This window comes from Saccopteryx bilineata, chromosome 2 (assembly GCF_036850765.1).
Source record: "Saccopteryx bilineata isolate mSacBil1 chromosome 2, mSacBil1_pri_phased_curated, whole genome shotgun sequence".
Taxonomy (NCBI): domain Eukaryota; kingdom Metazoa; phylum Chordata; class Mammalia; order Chiroptera; family Emballonuridae; genus Saccopteryx; species Saccopteryx bilineata.
The window spans coordinates 269,945,368-269,966,884 of record NC_089491.1 but is presented as its reverse complement, the minus strand read 5'-3'; the positions used below and the strand labels follow the sequence as shown (position 1 = coordinate 269,966,884).

Here is a 21,517-nt window from a genome sequence, read left to right as displayed (position 1 = left end):
CTACACTTAGTATGAAGCGGGGGTCCCCAAACTACGCCTGTGGGCCACATGGGGCCCCCTGAGGCCATTTATCCAGCCCCCGCCGCACTTCCAGAAGGGGCACCTCTTTCATTGGTGGTCAGTGAGAGGAGCATAGTTCCCATTGAAATACTGGTCAGTTTGTTGATTTAAATTTACTTGTTCTTTATTTTTAATATTGTATTTGTTCCCGTTTTGTTTTTTTACTTTAAAATAAGATATGTACAGTGTGCATAGGGATTTGTTCAGTTTTTTTTATAGTCCGGCCCTCCAACGGTCTGAGGGACAGTGACTGGCCCCCTGTGTAAAAAGTTTGGGGACCCCTGGTATGAAGGATTGTCTTTTACTCTGGAACAATGACCTTCCTGCTTCCTTGGTCCTAGCGCCTCCATTCCTTGATAGGACGCTCTTTTCTGTGAGCTCACTTCTCGGCAGGGTGGTGGTGGTATTCCACCTCACGAAGGTGGAGATTTGGGCTGGCAGAGGTGAGCTGCCTGTCCATGAAGGACGAGGCAGAGTTGGGACTCAGGCCAGGACTACTTCCCAAACCCCAGGATGGGGAGGCAGCTGGGCGGCAGTTGTGCAGGCCCCAAGGCTCTGAGCAGGACAGTGGATGGCCAGTGCGGGGCTACTCTGCCCCAGCACCTCAGCGCCTCGTGGACAGTCCTGTGCACTGGCTGCCAGGGAGCTCAAACTGTGGCAAGTGGGATTCTCTGAGTATCCCTGTCACCCAACTCATATCCTTTTGGAATAAGACGGCATATTTTCCTGTGTAGGTTTTTAAAAAAAGGTTGTTTTGACACCAATCAGTAGGACTTGACTAAACACTTTCCATAATGATGTCTCACCTGTTTGTTCACCATGCATCATCCAGGCAGCCTCCATTCTGGGTGCTGGGCTGGGGGCGCCGAGCTGTCCATGACAAGGACCTGCAGTGTGCTGAGCCTTGAAGTTTCCAGGCCCTCAGGCCTGAAACCTCCCACTCTCCCCTACGCACCGGTGCCGTCAGGGTCTGCTTACTGTCCGCTGTCCACTGAAGCTGCAGTTGTGTGATGCACGAGGTGCCATAGGTAGTGAGTGGTAGAGCGAGGGCTCACCTGTGCACCTCCAAAACTAGGCGCCAGGATGCCAGCTCAAGGGCATGGTCGCCCTGGCTGACCGTGTGGCCTAAGCCCAGACCTCCAGCCATACGCTGCCCTACATCCTGCCCACTGTTGTGCAGTGTGGATGGGGATCCAAGAGCCCTGGAGAGACGGCTCCGGGGACTGGTGTGGCCTGCAGGACTCCAGGTGGTGGGTCCTCTCCCGTGAGCCTCTTGCTCAGATAAAGCCTTTCAGTGGCCAGGCAGGTGGCAGTGGACGGAAGGGCCAATGTCAGGTCTGGCCTGCCCGCACCACGGGGCTTTCTGTGCCCCATCCCTCGGACAAGCCTGCCTCTGCCAAGGGCTCCAGCGTGAGCCCCCCTTCTCCATTCCACCTCAGATGAGCCAGACCGACTGCCCAGGCCCCCAGACCTGTGGGAACTTCTGGACCCATGGGACATGGGTGCCCCATGCTTCCCCACCACAGGGCCTTGGCCAGCGCAGGCCTGGAGGCGCAGCCTGCGTGTGGTGGAGCCAGGGTGGCCTTCGCTAGCTCCCCTGCTGTCCCACCCTGTCCCCTTTCCACTGGGCACCCAGTGTCCTCAGTGGGCAGGGTCCCGCTGCTGGAGAGCCTGTGCCTGGAGCTCAGTGAGGGCAGGGCCCTGCTTGAGGCAGTTGCGAGGACATGGCCGAGCAGGGTGTAGCCCAGTTCCCTGGAAGTCTCTGGAAGGGCCATCCAGGCCCTTCAGCACACAGGGAGCAGCAGCCAGTTGTGGGACAGCTACTGGGGAAGGCACCTAACTGTTCCAGTCACTCCCCCCCCCCCAACAGGCCTGAGGGCCCCCCACCCCCATGAGGGTACAGGGAGCCGTGGGAGGGCCAGAGCTGTATGTGCTGTCCTTCAGAAGTATGAGTTGACAAACCTAGAGCCAGAACTTGCTCGTCTCCAGTAGAGCTGCATGAAAGTTTCTGCCCAGTTTCAATGTCCGCTGACCAGACTGACCTTATGGGGCTCACCTGCCCTCTGGCTCCTTCATGTTCTTAACCTTTTCAAAACAAGTTTAGATGCCCCCGGGTAGTTCATTGTATTGTCTACACAGTCACAGTGGAATATGTTTTATTTGAAAGGAAGTTACATTCCATTAGCTCTGCCTTTATCTTAGGTGTGTAGTGTATCACATGGGACTTGCACTGCAGGTGGGAAGGAGTACCTTATAGTCTGTGAGGCAGCAGGTGGCGGCCCTGGGCCACGGCTGCAGCAATGGGACTCTAATGCTGTTGTGACCCAGGTTGTGACCCGCAGGCCGCAGCCATCCACCGTACCAACCTGTGAAGAGAGGGGATATTAAACAACTCTACCTGACAGATGACAAAACTAAGTGAGGCTGGAGGGCTGAGCCACTTACCCAGGGTTACACAAGGGTCAGGCCTGAGCCCTAAAGCTCCGAGGGATACCAGAGTTATAAAGCCCAGATAAGCTAAGCTGTGGAAACGTAGTCCAACCGGAAGGATTGGCAGTGCTGGTTTGCAGCTTGGTCTCTGAGCTTCCTGGCGAAGGACGACACGGGCTGTTCCCACTGGAGTCACAGTGGCCGTGAGAAAGCAGCCCACTTTTTGGATGTTAGGAGCTGAGAAGATTGCTCCCCAGGAATGGCTGCTGCAGGCTGTGGGGGGATTCTACAGCTTGCACCCCAAGTTCCTGGAGTGGCTGGGCCGTTTTGGTCACTTAAGCAGTGCAGCTCTTAGCTGAGTCCAGAGAGCAGCTGCTTGCAAGGCAGGGGAACCAGGACACGGAGAAGGGGGACCTGACATCACCAAATGTTCTCGGAGCTGCTGACCCAGGGCTCAGTTTTGCTCTATCACAGCTCTGTGCCACCCCAGTGCTCAAGCAGAAAGGCAGCCCCAGGTGGCCCTGCCCCTTACCGACAGACCACTGACTCCTCAGGCCCCAGCTCACCCAGGGCTGCTGGGAAGAGCCTGTGTCTCGCTCACCCTGCAGGCAGATGGCAGCCAGAAGTCACCCACTGTGGGTGGGGAGGGGGTGTGCAGCCAGGGCCCCGAGGGCGCAGAGGGGGAATCCTCTTCTCACCACTGCCGCCAGGTCAGCACTTCCTCAGCTGCGGGGGTGGAGCTGGGGAGGAAGCTGGCACAGAGGGCCCCACATTCAGAGGGAAACCAGTGGCTTTGCTGCTTAATCTCTGCACTCACTGGGGCTGGGACTGGGCCAGGCCTGGGGCGGAACTGAAAGGGAGACTAAGCCTGTTCCCCTCTTGGCCTGGCCTACTTCCTCTCAGGGATCCTGAGGCCCGGAGCCAGCGGGAGGGCGGGGGGCCCGGCAGGGCCAACTGCACAGCTAGAGAAGGAAGGAAACCCCTCCGCTCCTTGCCCATTCTGCTGACAGGAAGCAGGCCGAGACTGGTCGGCTGTGAGGGCTGCCAGGGGCAGGAGACTCCACTCCCCAGGCACAGCCAGCACCCCTGCAGGTACTGAGACTGCCATGCTCCCCACGTCCCCAAGCGGAGACATGGGGGGTGTCACACTGCCATGGCTGGGACTTATTGGTTGTGTAGCCCCTCCATGCTCGTTCCCTCATCTGTAAAGTTATATAGACGATGCATAACTGGGCAGGTCCCAGCACCAGGGCAGGACCAGGAGACCTGCTGGGCTCAGCCTGGAAGGGAAAGAGCCACAGCCTGACCAGCCCTCTCTTGCCATGCCACCCTCTGACCTCTGTCAGTGGGGAGGGGGTCAGGCAGGGGCCCAGCAGTCACATCGCTCTGTCAGCAGTGCCTGGTTGTTGCATGTCCATGGCACGGTTAAGGATACGGCTGAGGGGATTGGCTCTGACACCACACAGGGGAAGGCAGCCCCTGCCAGGATGTGCCCTTCTGGGCAGAGAAAGTAGTGGTCGGAATCCCCCAAAGCCTACCTCACTGCAGCCTCCCAGCCTTGATCCCCAGGTGTGCCCAGCTATCCCCTGGCCCTTGGAAAAGCAGCTGCTGGAGGCAGGGGGCCCTGTTGGGCCTCATTTGTCCAATCCCCACTCCTTTTGCTCTCGCAACCATTCTTATCTTTTTGGCCTCTGCAGGAAGCAGCCTCAGTCACCTCACGACCCCTGGAGAAACGATCTTACCAGTCTTCTATCACAAGAGAAAGTTGAGGAGATGGAGGCAGCAAAGGGCTGTCCCCCTTCTGGCTCCTGGGCTATAGGGTGGCTTGGAGCCTCCTGCTCTCTGGGAACAGGCCTCTGCCAGGAAAGGGTGCTTGCTGGCAAAGGGTTAGGGGATTATTTCCCATCGTGTGTAGGGGACATCATGGGAGACCCCACAGTTTTGCGAGGGTTTGGCTGGCTGGCTGTAATGGGGGCCAGCGTGCCAGGCACGGCCTCTTTGGGAGCACTGGCATAAGCCCCAAAAGCCTGTGGCTAAACTACTCTGCCCCCCCTCCCCAAGCCAAATCCACCCCTCCTTGTACCTGAGACTTGGAGGCGAGACAGCTTAGTAAGGTTTGGGAATCTAATGTTCTAGTGGTTCAAAACTTGGGTCTTCCCCTTCTCAGGCAAATAGCTTCCCCTCCACGATCTGCATTTCTTCTGTAAGATATGGTGACAGTACCTGCTTCCTAGAGGTGCTGTCAAGGTAGGAGAGCCCTAGTTGGCAGGGAGCTAAAGGAATGACAGAGACTTGGGGCCCCTGGCGGTCAGCACCAGAGCGAGATGTGGCTTGACAGGGTCAGGCAGTTCATGTAACAGGGCTGCATGGAGCTCTTTCTCTACCAGTGGGAAGAAAAGCAGATTGTCAGTGCTGGATTGTCCACGTGCCCAGGTGAAAGGGGGGGGGGGGGGCTGGCTCTCAACCACAGATTTCTAGGGATCTCAGTGTGGGGACGGTGCTTCAGAGACTACAGGGTGAGGACCTTCTGTGGGCTCTTGTGAGCCACAGTGCCTGGGGGGACACAGGGCCCTCAGAGACAAGTCCTGAGCACCCCTTGGTCTCCTAGAGTTCAAAGCCCAAACTGCAAGCAGCCTGCTCCAGCATCCAGGAGGTCCGGCGGTGCACACGCCTCGAGATGCCCGACAACCTCTACACCTTTGTGCTGAAGGTGAGCGGTGAAGCTGCCCACCCCCAGCCACTGGGGTAAGCGCCAACCACAAGGACCTCACACAGCCGTGCCCTCCCTCCACCAGGTTAAGGAGCGGACAGACATCATCTTCGAGGTGGGGGACGAGCAGCAGCTGAGTGCCTGGATGGCCGAGCTCCGGCAGTGCACAGGCCAAGGGTGAGGCGCCCCAGACCCCCTCCCGTACAGCGTCACTCCACCCTGCCCCCCACCCTTAACCGCAGCCTCTTCTCCAGCAGCCAGGAAAGCGCAGACCCCGAGACGCACATTCTCGCCCCCGAACCCAGCACAGCCAGCTCTCCACGGGGAAGCACAGACTCCCTGAACCAAGGTGAGTGGCCTCTGTGCTCCAGGCGTGTGGGCCCAGCTGCAGCCCAGGAGGCACAGCACCCACAGGGGTCACCACTGCCATCTTCTCTCACAGGCGCTTCTCCCTTAGGTGTGCTGGACCCAGCCTGTCAGAAAACAGACCACTTTCTGTCCTGCTACCCCTGGTTCCACGGCCCCATCTCCCGAGTGAAGGCAGCGCAGCTGGTTCAGCTGCAGGGGCCTGATGCCCACGGCGTTTTCCTGGTACGGCAGAGCGAGACGCGGCGTGGGGAGTACGTGCTCACATTCAACTTCCAGGGCATAGCCAAGGTATGGGCCCCGCTGGCCGGCACGGGCACCCACGTCTCTGTCCCCCCCCCCCCCCAAAGCAGGGCTTGTCGCCCTGCCTGAGCCGGCCTCTCCCCCCCCGCCCCCGTAGCACCTGCGCCTGTCACTGACCGAGCGCGGCCAGTGCCGCGTGCAGCACCTGCACTTCCCTTCGGTCATGGACATGCTCCGCCACTTCCAGCGCTCGCCCATCCCCCTCGAGTGCGGTGCTGCCTGCGACGTCCGGCTGTCCAGCTATGTGGTCGTGGTCTCCCAGCCACCAGGTGTGCCCCAGGGGGCCAGGGAGGGGAGAAGCTTGCTGCAAACCTTGCCTCCTTCCAACACATCCCTGCCCTGTGAACCCTGACTGGGGTCTCTGTCGTCTGTCTCCCAGGGTCCTCCAGCACAGTTCTGTTCCCCTTCTCCCTGTCGCGCTGGGACTCGGAGCTGGGCCTGCCCCACCTCAGCTCAGCCAGCTGTGCGCGGGCGCTCGGCCCTGATGGCCTCCCAGGCCGGGCCTCACCCCCAGAGCAGATCTTCCACCTGGTGCCTTCCCCTGAGGAACTGGCCAGCAGCCTGCGGCGCCTGGAGTCTGAGCCCGCTGGCCGGTCGGCGCGGGACATGGACTACGAGCTGGACTCCTCGGCGCGGAGCCACCTGCGGGCCATAGACAATCAGTACACTCCTCTCTGATGGGCAGGGCCCCCCCCCCACTCCAGAGCAGCCCGCGGGCAGACAGAACTTTGTGAATGTAACTTTCTCTCCTTCCTTTCAGAGAGAGAGAGAGAGAGAAAAGGGACACTGTTAACTGCCCCTTCCAGTGTGGACGTGATCCTTCTATTAGGCCTGTTAAAGGGCCTCCTACGAGTTGGAACCTTGCTTTCTCCTCATTGTTTACAGCTGTAGTTCTTGTTTGCAGACGCCTCTGCTCTGGTCCTGGGACTGACCCCTCACTTAGGCGGGGGAAGGGCCGGAACTGGCAGTGACTTGTTCTCTTTTTCACTGACACTGTCACAGCTGATGACAGACTTTCTACTGGGGGGAGGGGGTCATCAGGAAGCCCAAAACACTAACAGTCCTGGATTCTGATGGTTTCCCCTTGTCGCTTCCGTCCACGTGGCAGCCACGGTACCCTTACCACCGGTGACCACGCCTATCCTGCTCTGACACTCAGCCTTACAACAAAGCTCTGGCACATGGACAGGCTCAAGGTCAAAATCATTTTAAACATTTTACCTCAGATAAAATTTTCCAAGGATTCAGGTATCAAAACTAAACTGTTGTTCGTTTCATTGCACTGTTTGAAGTAATGCCCACTCGATTTTTGAGGTCCGAGACGGCTATGCAAACCCAGCCCAACAGCTCCTGGCCCAGCCATAGTGCCTGGCCACCTTGTCTAGTGTGTCCTTAGGACAGCCACCTGCTGCTGAGTAGCCACTGTCCTTCAATGTAGAGAAGTGAAGCATGTCACCCTTTCAGGGAAATTCAGGCTGTCACTGAAGTAGGAGGGTGGCAAGCCACAGTTCTACCCCGTGCCTTATGAATAGAAACCGGACGACCTGCCAGCAGCACCGGGTGAGCTGCACAGGAGGGATCAGTGAGCAGGAAAGTGGGGCTCCTGGCCTTTCTCATAGACCTTTCACCAACAGGGCTGGCTCAGAGCCTCCAGCGGCTAATGGCTCATTAAATTACCCCATAAGGTTTTAGGTTCATTCCTGAGCCAAAATGGAAGCAGGGAATCTGGGGCCACAGCTAAGGAGGAGCTCCTTTACCCTCCCACACTCGCACTCTGCTCCAGCTGGTCCCTGCCGCAGCTGATGGATACTGCGCACGCACATAGCAGCAGCATCCTGCGTGTCCTGTAGTCCCTCTCCATCTACCTGCCTTCTCACGTGACACCGCCCACGGGGGTGGGTGGGGGAAAGGAAGCTAGCTGCTCCCAGAGGAGGCTCAGTAACGAGGGGGCGGTGACAGCGTGAAGTCACCTGCTCCCGGGCCACAGAGCCCTTCAGTACAGCCAGGCTCCCTGAGGCGGCTTCTAGGGACCTGGGAGCTTAGTTTTAACGTGTTATAGATACAGATCAATTAGAGGCTAAAATTAAACTCGGGCCTAAAATTACTGACTTGCTTTATCTGGGGCGAAGATTCTGTCTGCTCCCTGCAGCCATTCTCCGTCCTCTATGAGGTCAGAGTTCAGACTTTGCTTCTGGAATTTTCTGGGGTCTTTTTGGTAAGTAGCCACCTCTTCACTTTTACTTTAAAACCAACACTTCTAGGTATTTTCACAGGTTGTAAAGCAGCTCTGACCCTGATCCAGATTTTTAATCCATTTCTAAGGATACATTTTCTACACACCAAGCGGGTTTCCATAAGGAATGAGTGCTAAGCAAAGTGGGAACCAGGGGAGCAAGCACTATTTTGAATTTCTCTTTTAAAAAAGATAGTTCATCCCTGAAACGTCAATGCTGATAAGTCATTGGTACAGAAAGGGGTCAAACAGACAATGAACCAAGCAAATCCCCTCCCTCTATATCTGGGCTGTGACGGCTTCAAGCCAGGGACACTCACTTCTTAGCAGTTCAGGTAGTGCCAAGAGGTATGCCAGACACAGCAACTAGCAGCTCTGACCCAATGGCTACAAAAGTACAAGCTCAGACTCTGACAGAGAATTGGAAGTCACCAACCTCCAGGCTGCTTTAGCACGAAATGTTCTGGAAAAACATTTCCTTTCTAAACGTGACTGAGTTGCCAGGACAGCTCAAATACGTTCCAACAGAAAGCCCTGTCCTGGCCTAGGAAGAAGTGACACTAAGCCATTGCCTTGCCCTTCTGCTAGAGTAGGTCAAGCTGGAGGGGAGGGAGCAGTGGGTCCCTGGGCTTGATGCTGGCTGCAGCCTGCCCACAGCATGGGAGCACCTTCCTTCCAGTCCTGATGTGACTTCTGTTGGCAGCAAGAGGCCACACCAGCAGCCTCAAGAGCCCAGGCTGTGAGTGCCAAAGGGACAGTAAGCACCACGATCTCTTCAGTTATCTCTAATTACAGATGACAAGGATAGCTGACTGTTCCTAGCACCATCACTTCCTTAATCTGACTTTAGCGAACTTTTACAAACTAACAGTCACCAGCACCAAAGAATTAAGTCAACTAACCTGCCTTGCATTTTAGACCAGCAATCCATATGGCTTTATCTGGTATAAATCTTCTGCCTTTGATCACTTCTGGACCGTGTAGGAAAAAGGAATAGCAATCATTAAAATCTTTGATCAGAGAACACTATTTTTGTATACAGTTTCGTAACCTAAAATTAAGGCCTTGAACTCTTCCCTTCCTTAAGGGTTGCCTGAGATTTCTTCATGCTTTTATTCAGGGCTAAGTCTCCATCGCAAATGTCATGTGAGCTCTAACATCTCCCACAGGCTAGAGGAACTAGAGTATACTATCCACTGCCTCTTAACAAGGACACATCTGACATCCAGTGTTTGGAATAAGCAGCACATTGTAACAACACAGAAAATGGACTCAGCTTGTATCTTTATAGGCAGAAGGTATTCCGCAAATTTTTATGTATTGTTTATGTACTGTACAAGTAACTTATTCTTGAATAATGCAAATTTTGCTATAATGTACAAACTGCTACATGTGAATTAAAAAAAAGTTTTCAGAATGTTGATTTATGGCCAACACTAGTTAAAGACTCTCTATTGCGTCCATGGGCTCTGTGAAACCCACGCCCACACAAAGGCTTGCTTTTCCCTGTGTCCTTCTCCCACAAACTGGGGACATTAACAGATGCTCTACGAGTCTCTCTGTAGCCATGAGTGGTTTTGTAGATCATTGCATCTTTTCTGCCCTCTGGTTTATCAGTTTTCTTCCACCCCATCTTATTTTTTAAAAAGTATTTTTCAACAACAGTTGATGTGCAATATTCCATTAGTTTCAGGTGTAGCTTTATCATAGCTTTTAAACAACGTATCTCCTGCCCCCTACTGGTAAAATAGACAAATGCCTGAATCAGGACAACTGACTAACAACACTCATTTGGGTTCAGGAGATATGAAAAAGGAAGCTTACAGAAGCAGTGTCAGGCTGAGGATGTGGAATTTCAGCACTGCCCAACTCTGGCCAGCCTTCCTCCTTCGGAACCAGACCTCTATCCACCAAAGAGAATATCTTGGTCTTGTCTTTTTCTAGAGATACCTTGAACCAGAACTAAAGGTGAAGAAGAAAAGTCATTTGACAACTAACTTTACAGGATATTAAGCACACTTAGCCCTCCTGTCTTGATATTAACTAGTAGCTTATACAAACACACACTAACTGGATATCAGTTTTTAAAACTTTTTTTATTTTTTAATTTTTTTTAAAGTTTTTATTTTATATTATCTACAAAGTAAGTTTTTCCCTTAACTTAAAAGTTGAACCACTGTAGACAGTGATCACTTCATCAAACTTGATTTATAAATAATAATCCGTCAGTTTGACGGTAAGAATTTACTGAACCTTTGTCAAGTTTAGTAAAAGGGTGTTCCAAGTCTTGATTTTCTTTCTTTTTTTTTAGCAGTAATAGCAGCAAGAATCACTCTTGTTACTTTTGCTAGCTGATGTGTTCATGACTTTCGAGGGTCATTAAAAAATAAATAACTTCCAGTTTCAGCAAGCAGAGCTGGGGTACTTGCAGGACTCTGAAACAGCGAGTGGAATTATGGAACAGCCCCCAAGTTCCTAAATGCCTCTACTCAGTCCAGATATCTTCCACTGCAAGTGAACTGTTAGCATTTCTATCGGATGTTACAAGAAATCAACATATATTTTTTAAAAACAAAATAAATGAAATTCTAGTTTTCTGTGCTTCCAGCTGGTAGAAGCAGTAGAAGGGAGGAGGGGATTTGGCCTTTCGGTTCCTCCAGGGCAGCCTTACAACTGCTGTTGGTGGTGGGCTTGTACTGTAAAAAAGAAAAGTGAATATTTAAACAGGAAACTGGCAACACTGCATGCTAGCCTAGTGTCTGCAGCACACGACTGTACACTACTCTCGTGCTAGCTGAACACGACTCAAAATTTACTTCACTGTCCCCTCCCGTCTGTACCAAAAGGGGCAGGGGGAGGGGTGGGTAGAAACAAACCAGTAAGACATAAACCACTTCAGATAAAACTCCCAGAAGACTTGTTCATGGGGTAGGGAAACAGGCCTTGACATGCCCCCTCCCCAAGTCTTAGCCAAGACCAAGACTGCTTTCAGAGGCACGGGCCAGCCTGAACTCTCACCATGGCAGCCACCGAGCGGCAGAGCGCAATCACGGGCCTTCTCTCCCTGTCAGGGCACAGGCTGCAGCTCGCACTACACCCAAACCAATCCACACACAGCGCTTTCTTGCCAGGAGTCTTCTCCAGAGCTACCATCAAACTCGGCCACCATGGGACCCCCCATGTCAGATTGTGGGGCTCAGGAAGGAAACACTGCCCTGCCCAGCCTGTCATGAACAAGGAAGGCCAACTGAGTCCTAAGCATGCGTCAGCTCCAGAGTGCTGCCGCTGCTTGCCATCAAGCCAAAGCCTGCACCATCAGAACACACACAGACCGGCTACGGGAGCCGGGCCCTGGCGCTGACTGACCGTCATGGTCCCTACTGTGCACACTGACGGGTGTTGCTAGTTCTCAAATGCGGGCTGAAGCGCTGGCCCTGCCTGCCATTCGACCTGTGCCAGCAGAATGCTTTGGGGTGCCCGGCGGCCCCTGCACACACACGCCTCACCTGAAGGGTGCGTCATATAGGGGAAATGCGCTGTTGTCGAGACTGGAATGGGCTGTAGTGCACTTTGAGCGAGGGCGGCCTGGGGACCGCCGGGTGGCTGTGTCGTCATTAGCATCATTGGCGCATGGGCAGTTGGATGAGAAGGAACCATTCCTGACTGTACATGAGCCTGAAACAGAGAGCTCTTTTACGCATACAGGCAACATCTCCAGCTTACACAACATGTCAACGTGCTCCTGTCACAGGGCTGGGGCTCTTGGGAAAGGGCAACAGCGGGCCCTCAGGGTCCGTCCTTTTCTCTGGGGACACTCGCTAGTGGAACGTCAGTTGACCTACAAACATGCTTCCCCCTTAGCAGACAGATCCCTGCAAGGCTGAGGGAGCAGGCACCCAGTGAGTCTGGGTAAGATCGGGGCTGCAACGTCCAAGCTTCACCATTCCTGACCCCTGGACTCTAAGTATGGGGCAAGGTCTTTACAAAGATCCATCCCCCGAGCCAAGGGCCTTGTGCTCAACTTCACAGGCAAGATGCAACCACGCTTCAGAATCTCGCTGCCAAGTGGGGCCTAAAGTGGTTTTAAAGATGACATTCCTTTCAAATAGGAAAGCAGATCATTACATTAGCAGGGAGTGTCCAACTGTTTTCCCCAAGTCCTCTCCTGTCTGCCCCCCTCCGCCCCGCCCCACCCCACGCGCCCGAAGCTCATCACGTGCCTCAGCGAGCACCTCAGCAAGACTCGGGCCCTCGCTACCCTGCTGGAGGACACACTGATGGAGCCGCAACAGCAGGAGGCGGCAGATGCAGTGAACAGCTCCAGTGAGATGGGAGGAGTAATAAGAACCAATCCAGGCCAGCCCCATGTCCTGTACCAAGCAGGCAGATCCCAGCTCCACAAGGACATGGCAGGGCAGGAAGAGCCATTTTTCTACCTCCCGCACTGTGCACAATTCTAGACCATGATAAGCCTTGAATGAAATGCTTCTTTTACTATCTGATATATTCAAATGGATCCATGGCATATCTGGGCTTCCCTGTGTTAATCCATTTTGCTCTTTCAGCACAAAAACACAAAAGTGAGGTTTTAGGAACCCCAAGCTCCAGGTAAATTCACCTACCTACTTTGCCACCAGCCTCTGCTAGACACTTACAGGGTCCCAGCTCTCATGAAGCTCCTGACCGAGCCACACCATGCTGGCCCACACCTGACCACACCAGCTCCCCTCCCCACCATCCAGAGCAATCACTCACAGCAGTGCGCCACACTATAGCACCTACGCGTGTGCGGGGAGGATGCCACACTTCCCAGAGCTGTGGGACTCTATGACAAGGTCACCTGAGAGTTAGCTCTGAGTCACATCTCCAGCTCCTACCGCACCACAGCCTCAGTGGCAAACGGTCTGACATGAACCGTGCACTTTCATGCACTGCACTGACAAGCTAGTGCAGTGAGGCAGTCTAGCTTAGACCTGCCTATGTGCTGTCATGAAAACAGTAGAAAGAGACCTCAAATAAAGCCAGTTCGCCCTTCACAGCTCCAGGGCGGGACTCAGACACTGTGAGAGCCCAACTTCAGTGCGGCTCCTCCTCATGAAGACACTCCAACTCAGCCCCGGACCGCCCTGGACTTCCGTCCGCATCTGATGCAGACAGCACCCCCTGAGACGCAAACACATCTTCCAACCTTTGGAAGCTCACACCGGAGGCGAGCTCCGAAGCACATGCAAAGCTGCTCTCTAAGGAAAACGCGAACACCTGGGTGCTTTCAGCTTCTAGGCACACTGCACCAATGTACAAGGCCACATCTTTTCAAGAAGTACAACATATGGTCAAATAGGATGTAGAGATAGATAGCCAGAGAAAACAAAGAGGACAGATTTCTCTGCAATTTATGTGACTAACATTCAAGCTGACAGACCCAGAGTAGTTAGAGTTAAGAATTTGTGAAGGTCCACCCTCCCTGCCATACTTTACATATGTTTGCGTGTGTGTGTGTGTGTGTGTGTGTGTGTAAGAAAGACAGAGAGAAAGAGACGGAGAGATTATATATATGTATACATACATATATATTTATCAATGAAGCTATTTCAACATAGCAAAGCAGACACAGGAAGGAAAGAAGGACTGGGTTGCATTCCAGAGTAAAAGATATTTATATGGCCTTAGCTGGGAGACATTCAAGGACTGACCAATCAGCAACTTCACTGATCCCATTACAAAACCACACAAACATCCATTTAGGGCCAGATCACATGTATTTGAGCAGGAAAAGGGAGACAGGCAAATCACACACAGGGTTTCCTAGCTTGAAGAGCATCTGGCTCTTTGCTGCTTATCTGATAACTTTCATATTCTATTTGGTCTTCACAGAAGGTTGGCTAAAGCTGATTTACCTGAGGTACGTGGGCCATGTGGGGTGGGTTGGTGTACGCCGGCTGAACGTGAGAAGGATGAATGGTAAAGACGGTCTGCTGTGCTGCTGGGAAGCTATTCTGTGGAGACTGCGTACTGGAGGCGGGCGTCATAGAGGGCGGGGTGGGCGCCAGGCCTGCATGGTAAATGGCTGACTGCTGCTGCGGACTGGCCAGATGGAGAGCCTGGGCGGCCTGGTGCTGGTGGTGCTGCAGCCACAGGGAAGAAGGAGGAGAACTGCGTCTTCAATAACAACACACAGAGCTGAGCCGTGCACGTGGAAACAGGCTGCCCCTGGCTGGGTGGGTCGGCTGCTTAGAGTGGCATCCCGATACATCAGGGCTACAGGTTTGACCCCCATCAGGGCACATACAAGAATTGACCAAGGAACACATAAATAAGTGGAACAACAGATCGATGTTTCTCTCAAATCAATAAAAAAAAATTAAAAACAAAACAAAACATTACTGCCCCAGGGAACTGACAGATGTCAGAGATCCTTAATCACTTCTGTTAAAAAACGTGATTAAATAAGTTAACAGGGAAAAGAAAAATACCTCATCATATAAAGAAAAAAAAAAGTCTAAGCAAATTCCTTACTCTACATTAAATTAAGATTTTTCAATATTGAGGTTTCCAGAATTTATCCAATCATTCTTAATTTTATTTATTTATTTATTTATTTTTTGTATTTTTCTGAAGCTGGAAACGGGGAGAGACAGTCAGACAGACTCCTGCATGCGCCCGACCGGGATCCACCCGGCACGCCCACCAGGGGGCTACACTCTGCCCACCAGGGGGCGATGCTCTGCCCCTCCGGGGCGTCGCTCTGCCGCGACCAGAGCCACTCTAGCGCCTGGGGCAGAGGCCAAGGAGCCATCCCCAGCGCCAGGGTCATCTTTGCTCCAATGGAGCCTTGGCTGCGGGAGGGGAAGAGAGAGACAGAGAGGAAGGAGGGGGGGGGTGGAGAAGCAAATGGGCGCTTCTCCTATGTGCCCTGGCCAGGAATCGAACCCGGGTCCCCCGCACGCCAGGCCGATGCTCTACCACTGAGCCAACCAGCCAGGGCCTATTTTTTTTTTTAATGTTTATTGATTTTAGAGATAGAGACAGGAACATCAATCTGTTCCTGTATGTCCCGAGCAGGGATTGAACTGGCAACTTCTGCGCTTCGGGATGATGCTCTAACCAACCGAGCTATCTGGCCAGGGCCCTTATTATGTATCTTAATGTGGCTTGAAACCAGCTCCAGGGGCACAGTCTGCAGAGCAGGCTGCTGGCTGTGGGAGGGCAGGGCTGCTAGGTGTTTTGATAACATAGTACCCAGCCGCCTGCCCTGGCTCTAAAGGAAACACCCAGTACACAGAAGAGGAAGCAATGCTGTGAAAGTCTTTGAGTTTCTCCTCACCTGGACAGGACTGGGTGCAGGGTGATTTCCACCATGCTGACTCTGCTGCTGCCCAGTAGGCGTGGCTGAGGGCTGCGGATGTGGAGTATGGGGATGCAGGGTAGCGTTCGGGTGCGCATACTGCTGAGCAAGGGAGCCGGTGGAAACTGAAGTGAAAGGAAAAGCAGTGTGTACAATTGACAGGTGTGATGATCACAGCTGCTCTTCTAATGCCTCTTCAACTGAGCTTTCCTGATGCTCAAGGCTCAACGTCTGCTGTTACCAATGTCTATATTTGACTCCATTTAAACCATCAATTTTCATGAAAAAGTAAGTGTCAAGTTGTTGCTTAACAGTCATTTTTTCATATAACACAGCTGTATATATTATATTAAAATCTAATTAATTTAAATTTACTCTTAAAACAATCACTAGGTTTTTGTGAAAAGGTAACATCTTCAGAAACAATTCAAACAGTCTCCCCCGCCCCCTCAGACACAGACCCACACATTTTAGCTCAAGGCCATCATCTGGCTAACCTCACCATGCTACTGCCCTGGAGCTGCACAGTGTCCCATGGGGCTGAGGACAAGATATTTGGCAAGGTCAAGGCCCTACCTGCACAAGGATCTCTCACCTTGCTTTATAAAGCCTAGAGATGGAATTACCCAAAGTATGTAGAAGAATGAACTCTCTTCAAAGCATCTTAGCTTTCTGAAAGAATTTTACTAGTTAAGAGTAACTTCGAAGGAAACATGATGAGCCAGTTTAAGTAAAAACGTATTCAATAAAGATAAAAACCCAAAGCCAATTCTTTGTGAATCTCGGCTCAGATGATACCTTGGTACAAAATTAGGGAAAGGGTATAAATGCATTTGTTTTAGTCTTCCCAAAAGAGTAATTTGAGAATAAAAAGCACAATAAGATGAGTTCATTGCTTCCAGTGACTATCAATAGCACACTGTTACAAAACTAACCATGATGCAGCCAAGAGCTGAGGACAGTGTCCTAGCAACTTGTGATTCCCAGCCTTCTCTCAAATTACTCCTAAAACCCCTGGGAAGCTAAGCCCAACAGACATAAAGAGGGCGGATAGGGAGGAGCGAACACTGCTTTGGGATCAGGCACCCTAACTGCAGCAGTCTAACAGGCAAGGGTGCTGAGGGTCACCAGAAAAAATACCATTTTCCCCATGTATAAGACGCACTTTTTTTCTGAAAAACTTGGGGTCTAAAAACTGGGTGCATCTTATACAGTGATTGTAGATTTTTTTACTTATATTTTCTGCTTTTTTGTGCGAATGAGGAGTTGAATGAATTTTATGATGAATAAAACTTGAATTCAATAACTTTATGTAATTTCCCCCCCAAATATCGGGCTCCCAAATTAAGGTGCGTGTTATACATGGGGCGTGCTATACATGGGGAAATACGGTAACTTTGGGACACTCCCATGTCAATGTTAGAGGGTTAGGTATACAAAGCAATTCTGCAACGCTTGACATTGTAGGGCCAAAGGCCACCAGCCCAAATGGTTACTCCCCAACAGCACATGTATTTTTTAAAAGAGGGAAGGGCAAGGCAAAAAGCCAGTGCTAGGATCTCCTGTGCATCCACTGCCAACGCCAAGCGGGTGTTAATAACCAGATTAGGTTAAACAAAGAAAGTACTTTTGTTTATATATTAGAAAATCTCCCTCGAGTTAGCATACACTGAAACATATGACAAAGAAAACTGTGGCAACATATTCTCTGGATGGTTTTTCTCCTTTTAAAACATTTTTTTTTAAAATTTAAGTATAGTTGGTATACAATATTATATTTCTCTGAGTGTTTTTAAGAAGAGTCAGTGACTTTTCTAGGAGCAAGGAAAAATCATGTGCTAACTGCTTTCATAGTTTCATGAGTCTCTGAAAGTAGTCAGTGTCTTTCTTTGAATTTATGGGCCTACTAAAAAGGCCATTCTTCACCATCATGCTCATTAACTTTCAGATCCCTCTAAATTATCTAGGCACTCACTTGGTCTAAGAGACTGAACATAAATTTTGAATATTTGTTCTTGTAAACCCCTTATACTTATTTTTAAATAACTAAAATAGCCACATGTACCTAGTGGCTGATTACACAGCAGAATTCCATCACCTCAGAAAGTTCTATTGGATAGTGATGTCTCGACTCATTCGTGCTCCCTTATATTTTCAAACATTAACATTCAAGTACTCCCTACTTTCAAGCTTCCTAAATGTTGCATTTGCAGCAATACTAACCCTATCTGGGGAAAAGCAATTCTTGAGTCCCACATTCTACTTATGAGATTTCATAGAGTATAGAATCTTAAGAATTTCTATTTTTTTAAACTTTATTTGTTCAAGAAACTTCTGTACTAAAAAGTTTTAAATTTCACTTTTAATTATAACTAAAGTACTAAGAAAATAAAAAGTAGTAATAAAAAAAAAAATTAACCCTAGCTGGATGCTGGATTAATTTTCACTCACACAACGATTAACTGTGCCCATGAAGTCTCATAATTGTTATTCATCAATTAAAAAAGTTAAAACCTTGAAATTATTTGAAGAAAATTAAAGATGAAATATTTTTTTTACTATTTTTTACTATTATGCTTTTTTAAAGGGCATCTCTGTGATAGTTTACCAATATTTAAAGCTATAAAACAGAATAATCTAGGCCCTGGCCGGTTGGCTCAGTGGTAGAGCGTCGGCCTGGTGTGCAGAAGTCCCGGGTTTGATTCCCGGCCAGGGCACACGGGGGAAGCGCCCATCTGCTTCTCCACCCCTCCCCCTGTCCTTCTTCTCTGTCTCTCTCTTCCCCTCCCGCAGCCGAGGCTCCACTGGAGCAGAGATGGCCCGGGCGCTGGGGATGGCTCCTTGGCCTCTGCCCCAGGCGCTAGAGTGGCTCTGGTCGCAGCAGAGCGATGCCCTGGAGGGGCAGAGCATCGCCCCCTGGTGGGCGTGCTGGTGGATCCTGGTCGGGCGCATGTGGGAATCTGATTGTCTCTCCCGTTTCGGGCTTCAGAAAAATACAGGAAAACAAAACAAAACAGAGTAATCTAATCTATCTCATTTGCATTCACAGCACTGTACTTCAAGCTGAGTGCACCCACATATGCTTTTGTTTGAAAAGCCCATCTACTCTAATCAACATTAAAGTACAATGTATTACAAGAAAAAATCAAGCAGATGTAATATATAATCCATAAACTGCAAATATAATTTAAGGAAATTTAATTAGAAATATTTTCCTATGTTCATTTTCTTGCTTAAAAGGTATAAAAGCAAGTACCTTAGCCAAGAATCTCTTTTCCTCCTTAAATATGAAAACTGAGTGGCTGGCTAATGAATTCAATACCAATCACAAAAATACAGTTTGGTTCCTTGAAAGGCCGGAAGAATGAGAGAAAATAGGTGGGACAGAAGGAAAATTAAAAGGCTGAGGCTGGGGTAGGGGGGAGTTGAAAGGAAAGAACAGAGAGACAAGAGAAAGGGACCAATATAGAGTAAATGAAGAAAAAATACAACACAATCGGGGACAAAGAAGTGGAGAGCAAAGGGCACTAAATTCTGATCTCTACTAAGTGTAGCATTAAACTGCTTTTATTACACATGCTCATTAATTTAGCTGAAGATTTTAGACAGGCTAACAATAAAGTGCATTTTCTTCAAAAGTTTGAAATAGCTATTCATTAGCTAAACTACTTATAAAACTTAGGTTGCCTTCATGAAACCTGAATTAGGTCAAGCAAATCAAAGAAGTATCGCTCTCCTGGGCCAGACATGGTCCAGAAGTTTCCTACTTGCTGTGTTCCTTACTATAAATGTTTAAAACTCTAAATACATGATTTTTCAAATCCTCCAAACACTAACCACATTTCAAAAATAGTTTCCTAAGCCATGATCTTACTGAAGCCAATTCAGTCCATAAAGCTGTGTGTTTAATTTCTAAGTAGGTTTTTTCATTTTGACCTTGGATGCACAAGTCATGAGAGATCACAAGCACTGTAAAACTTTAAAAATGAAACAGAGTAAAACAAAAATCTTCCAACTTTTAAATTTGATGTTAAATTTAGAAAAAAAGAAGCAAAGGAAAGTTGAAAACTCTTTGAAAGGCAACTAGACCAAACCACGACAAAATGGTTTAGAAAGGGGAGAGGGGAGTTCCAAGCAGCGAAGTAAATTACAAATAGCAGCCCCACTATTTCTTTTAAAAAGTGCTGATACTCCTTTTAAAGGGAAGTTTGCTAAGGCATTTAATGCTTAGGTGTGATGATTAAGGCCCTTTCAGCTACTTACCAGGAAATGACTCTAAAACTAACAGAGACAGTAAGATGGTGAGGATAACTATATTTGAGACCTCAAATTAAGTACATAATAAAATTACTGACACTGTCTTTTACATACTACATCACATACATAGTTTCCCTTTAATAGTATATATATACAGCAAGACTCCTTTTTAAAGAGCATCTATTAAAGGATTAAATTTGTTAACATTTCTTAGCACCACATAAATAATATTTATACACTTATTTTTGGATACCAAGTCATGGCACAATTAATGAGAATTTAAGTCAAAATGTTTTCTAAATGCTTCCTAAAATCTGGCACTTAGTAGATTCAGACACTGAGTCATCCTAAAATAATTCAAAATTTAGTCTCCAAAATAAAATTTTAATCCTTAATATCCCCTAGAATATAGTATTTCACATAAAGTGACACATTACTGGCATAAATTTTAAAGAATTTCTGCAAGTTAGAATCATTCCTATTCAAATACCAAACGTCCATGACTAGCTTAATTTAAAAACTGCCCTACAAATAGAGAAAACACACCTTACAAGTTCATTTCCAGAAGAAAGCTCTGTCCAGACCTTCTCCCTTTAGGAGCGATCATTTCCCTTTCCCCTGGTGGTGAGAGGGGCCAGTGTTGCCAAAGACAATCTGGTGGGCCATGCTTTCCTGCTTAAGCTCAGACTCCCTGTGATGTCTGCTACCTAAATATTCCAGACCTTCAGTCATGCAAAGACTAAAAAGATAGAAATGTTTCTCCTCTAGTCTTTCAACCCATTCAATTCAAAATCCTTGTGAGAATAAACTTCTTAGCAGGATACTAAAAAAACTAATGTTTTAAAGATTTTATTTTAATACACACACACACACACACACACACACACGTTTGTGGCTTGGTTTAAAAAAAAAAGCTATTCAAGAAACGTTTCTCACACAAGGAAAATATTAGGCATTTCCAAAACAGTCACATGTTTGCTTGGTATGCAAAAATTAATTTCTGAAACAACTCAATATTTTTAACCCCAGTTTTCTAAAGCTGGGTTATGCTTCCTTTTGAAAACCTGATTTATAGATGCACATATTTTCAATAATTTTGTCTGGTACAAGGAAAACATTGCTCAACAAGTCCACTCCCTTAACATGTCATCTTTAAAAAGTGTTTTACTGTTTAATTAAAATGAGTATAAAAAACCCAACTCACTGGCAAAGTAGAAAGAAGGGCTTGTCTCCTTGCTGTATGGTAATTTGGGACATGCTGAATTTGGGAAATAGAAAGGTAAATTAGCCTTTTGAGGTCTGCATTTTCCTAATTTTCTGGAAAGGTTGACATATTTAGTAATTTATTTTTATATTCATGCATAATTCATTCTTCTTATTTTACAAGAGATGACAAGCATTTTAAACATTGCTACAAAATTAAATGATAGGGCTGAACGAAAAGACACTTTTCTTCTGCACTGGGGTGTCAAGCTCTGCAGGCTGACTTGCTTAAATGAAAAGAATAAAATTATTATCTAATAAACAGACCAGCATGGCATTCCATTGAACAACCTTGATGTCAAAATGTACCAAAATAAAATAATATTTACCAAGTTGAATTCAAAAGGCACAAATTTGCAAATCACTATTAAAAAAAAAGTCATTATTCTGTAAGATGTTTATTAGGCATCTGGTATTATATCCAAAAATTTAGAAACATCATAATAGTAATATTAAACGGGGGTATAGTATAATTTCTTATTACAATGACCACATATGGGATGCATGTGTTTAAATACATAGCAGGAAGGGCATGCACCCAATTTTAGTA

General features: G+C 48.7%; 2 protein-coding genes across 13 annotated transcripts in view; one reads left to right on the top strand and one right to left on the bottom strand.

Moving 5' to 3' along the window:
* Nucleotides 1–9,519, top strand: part of SH2B3 (SH2B adaptor protein 3) — a 38,766-nt gene extending 29,247 nt beyond the window's left edge. For 3 of the 7 annotated variants that reach the window (XM_066260578.1, XM_066260579.1, XM_066260580.1), the window contains 6 exons: nt 5,099–5,200; nt 5,286–5,377; nt 5,455–5,549; nt 5,643–5,857; nt 5,967–6,138; nt 6,249–9,519. In XM_066260578.1, the coding sequence (XP_066116675.1) occupies nt 5,099–5,200; nt 5,286–5,377; nt 5,455–5,549; nt 5,643–5,857; nt 5,967–6,138; nt 6,249–6,547 (975 nt within the window). In that variant the 3' untranslated portion in view covers nt 6,548–9,519. The remainder of the gene's footprint in view (nt 1–5,098; nt 5,201–5,285; nt 5,378–5,454; nt 5,550–5,642; nt 5,858–5,966; nt 6,139–6,248) is intronic. The other 4 variants (XM_066260584.1, XM_066260583.1, XM_066260581.1 and 1 more) reach the window with 4 other exon arrangements.
* An 874-nt stretch (nt 9,520–10,393) lies between these two features.
* Nucleotides 10,394–21,517, bottom strand: part of ATXN2 (ataxin 2) — a 125,682-nt gene continuing 114,558 nt past the window's right edge. For 3 of the 6 annotated variants that reach the window (XM_066260558.1, XM_066260553.1, XM_066260554.1), the window contains 5 exons: nt 20,909–20,962; nt 15,427–15,572; nt 14,000–14,227; nt 11,609–11,777; nt 10,394–10,798 (listed from right to left, as the gene is read on the bottom strand). In XM_066260558.1, coding sequence (XP_066116655.1) covers nt 10,770–10,798; nt 11,609–11,777; nt 14,000–14,227; nt 15,427–15,572; nt 20,909–20,962 — 626 coding nt within the window. In that variant the 3' untranslated portion in view covers nt 10,394–10,769. The remainder of the gene's footprint in view (nt 10,799–11,608; nt 11,778–13,999; nt 14,228–15,426; nt 15,573–20,908; nt 20,963–21,517) is intronic. The other 3 variants (XM_066260555.1, XM_066260556.1, XM_066260557.1) reach the window with 2 other exon arrangements.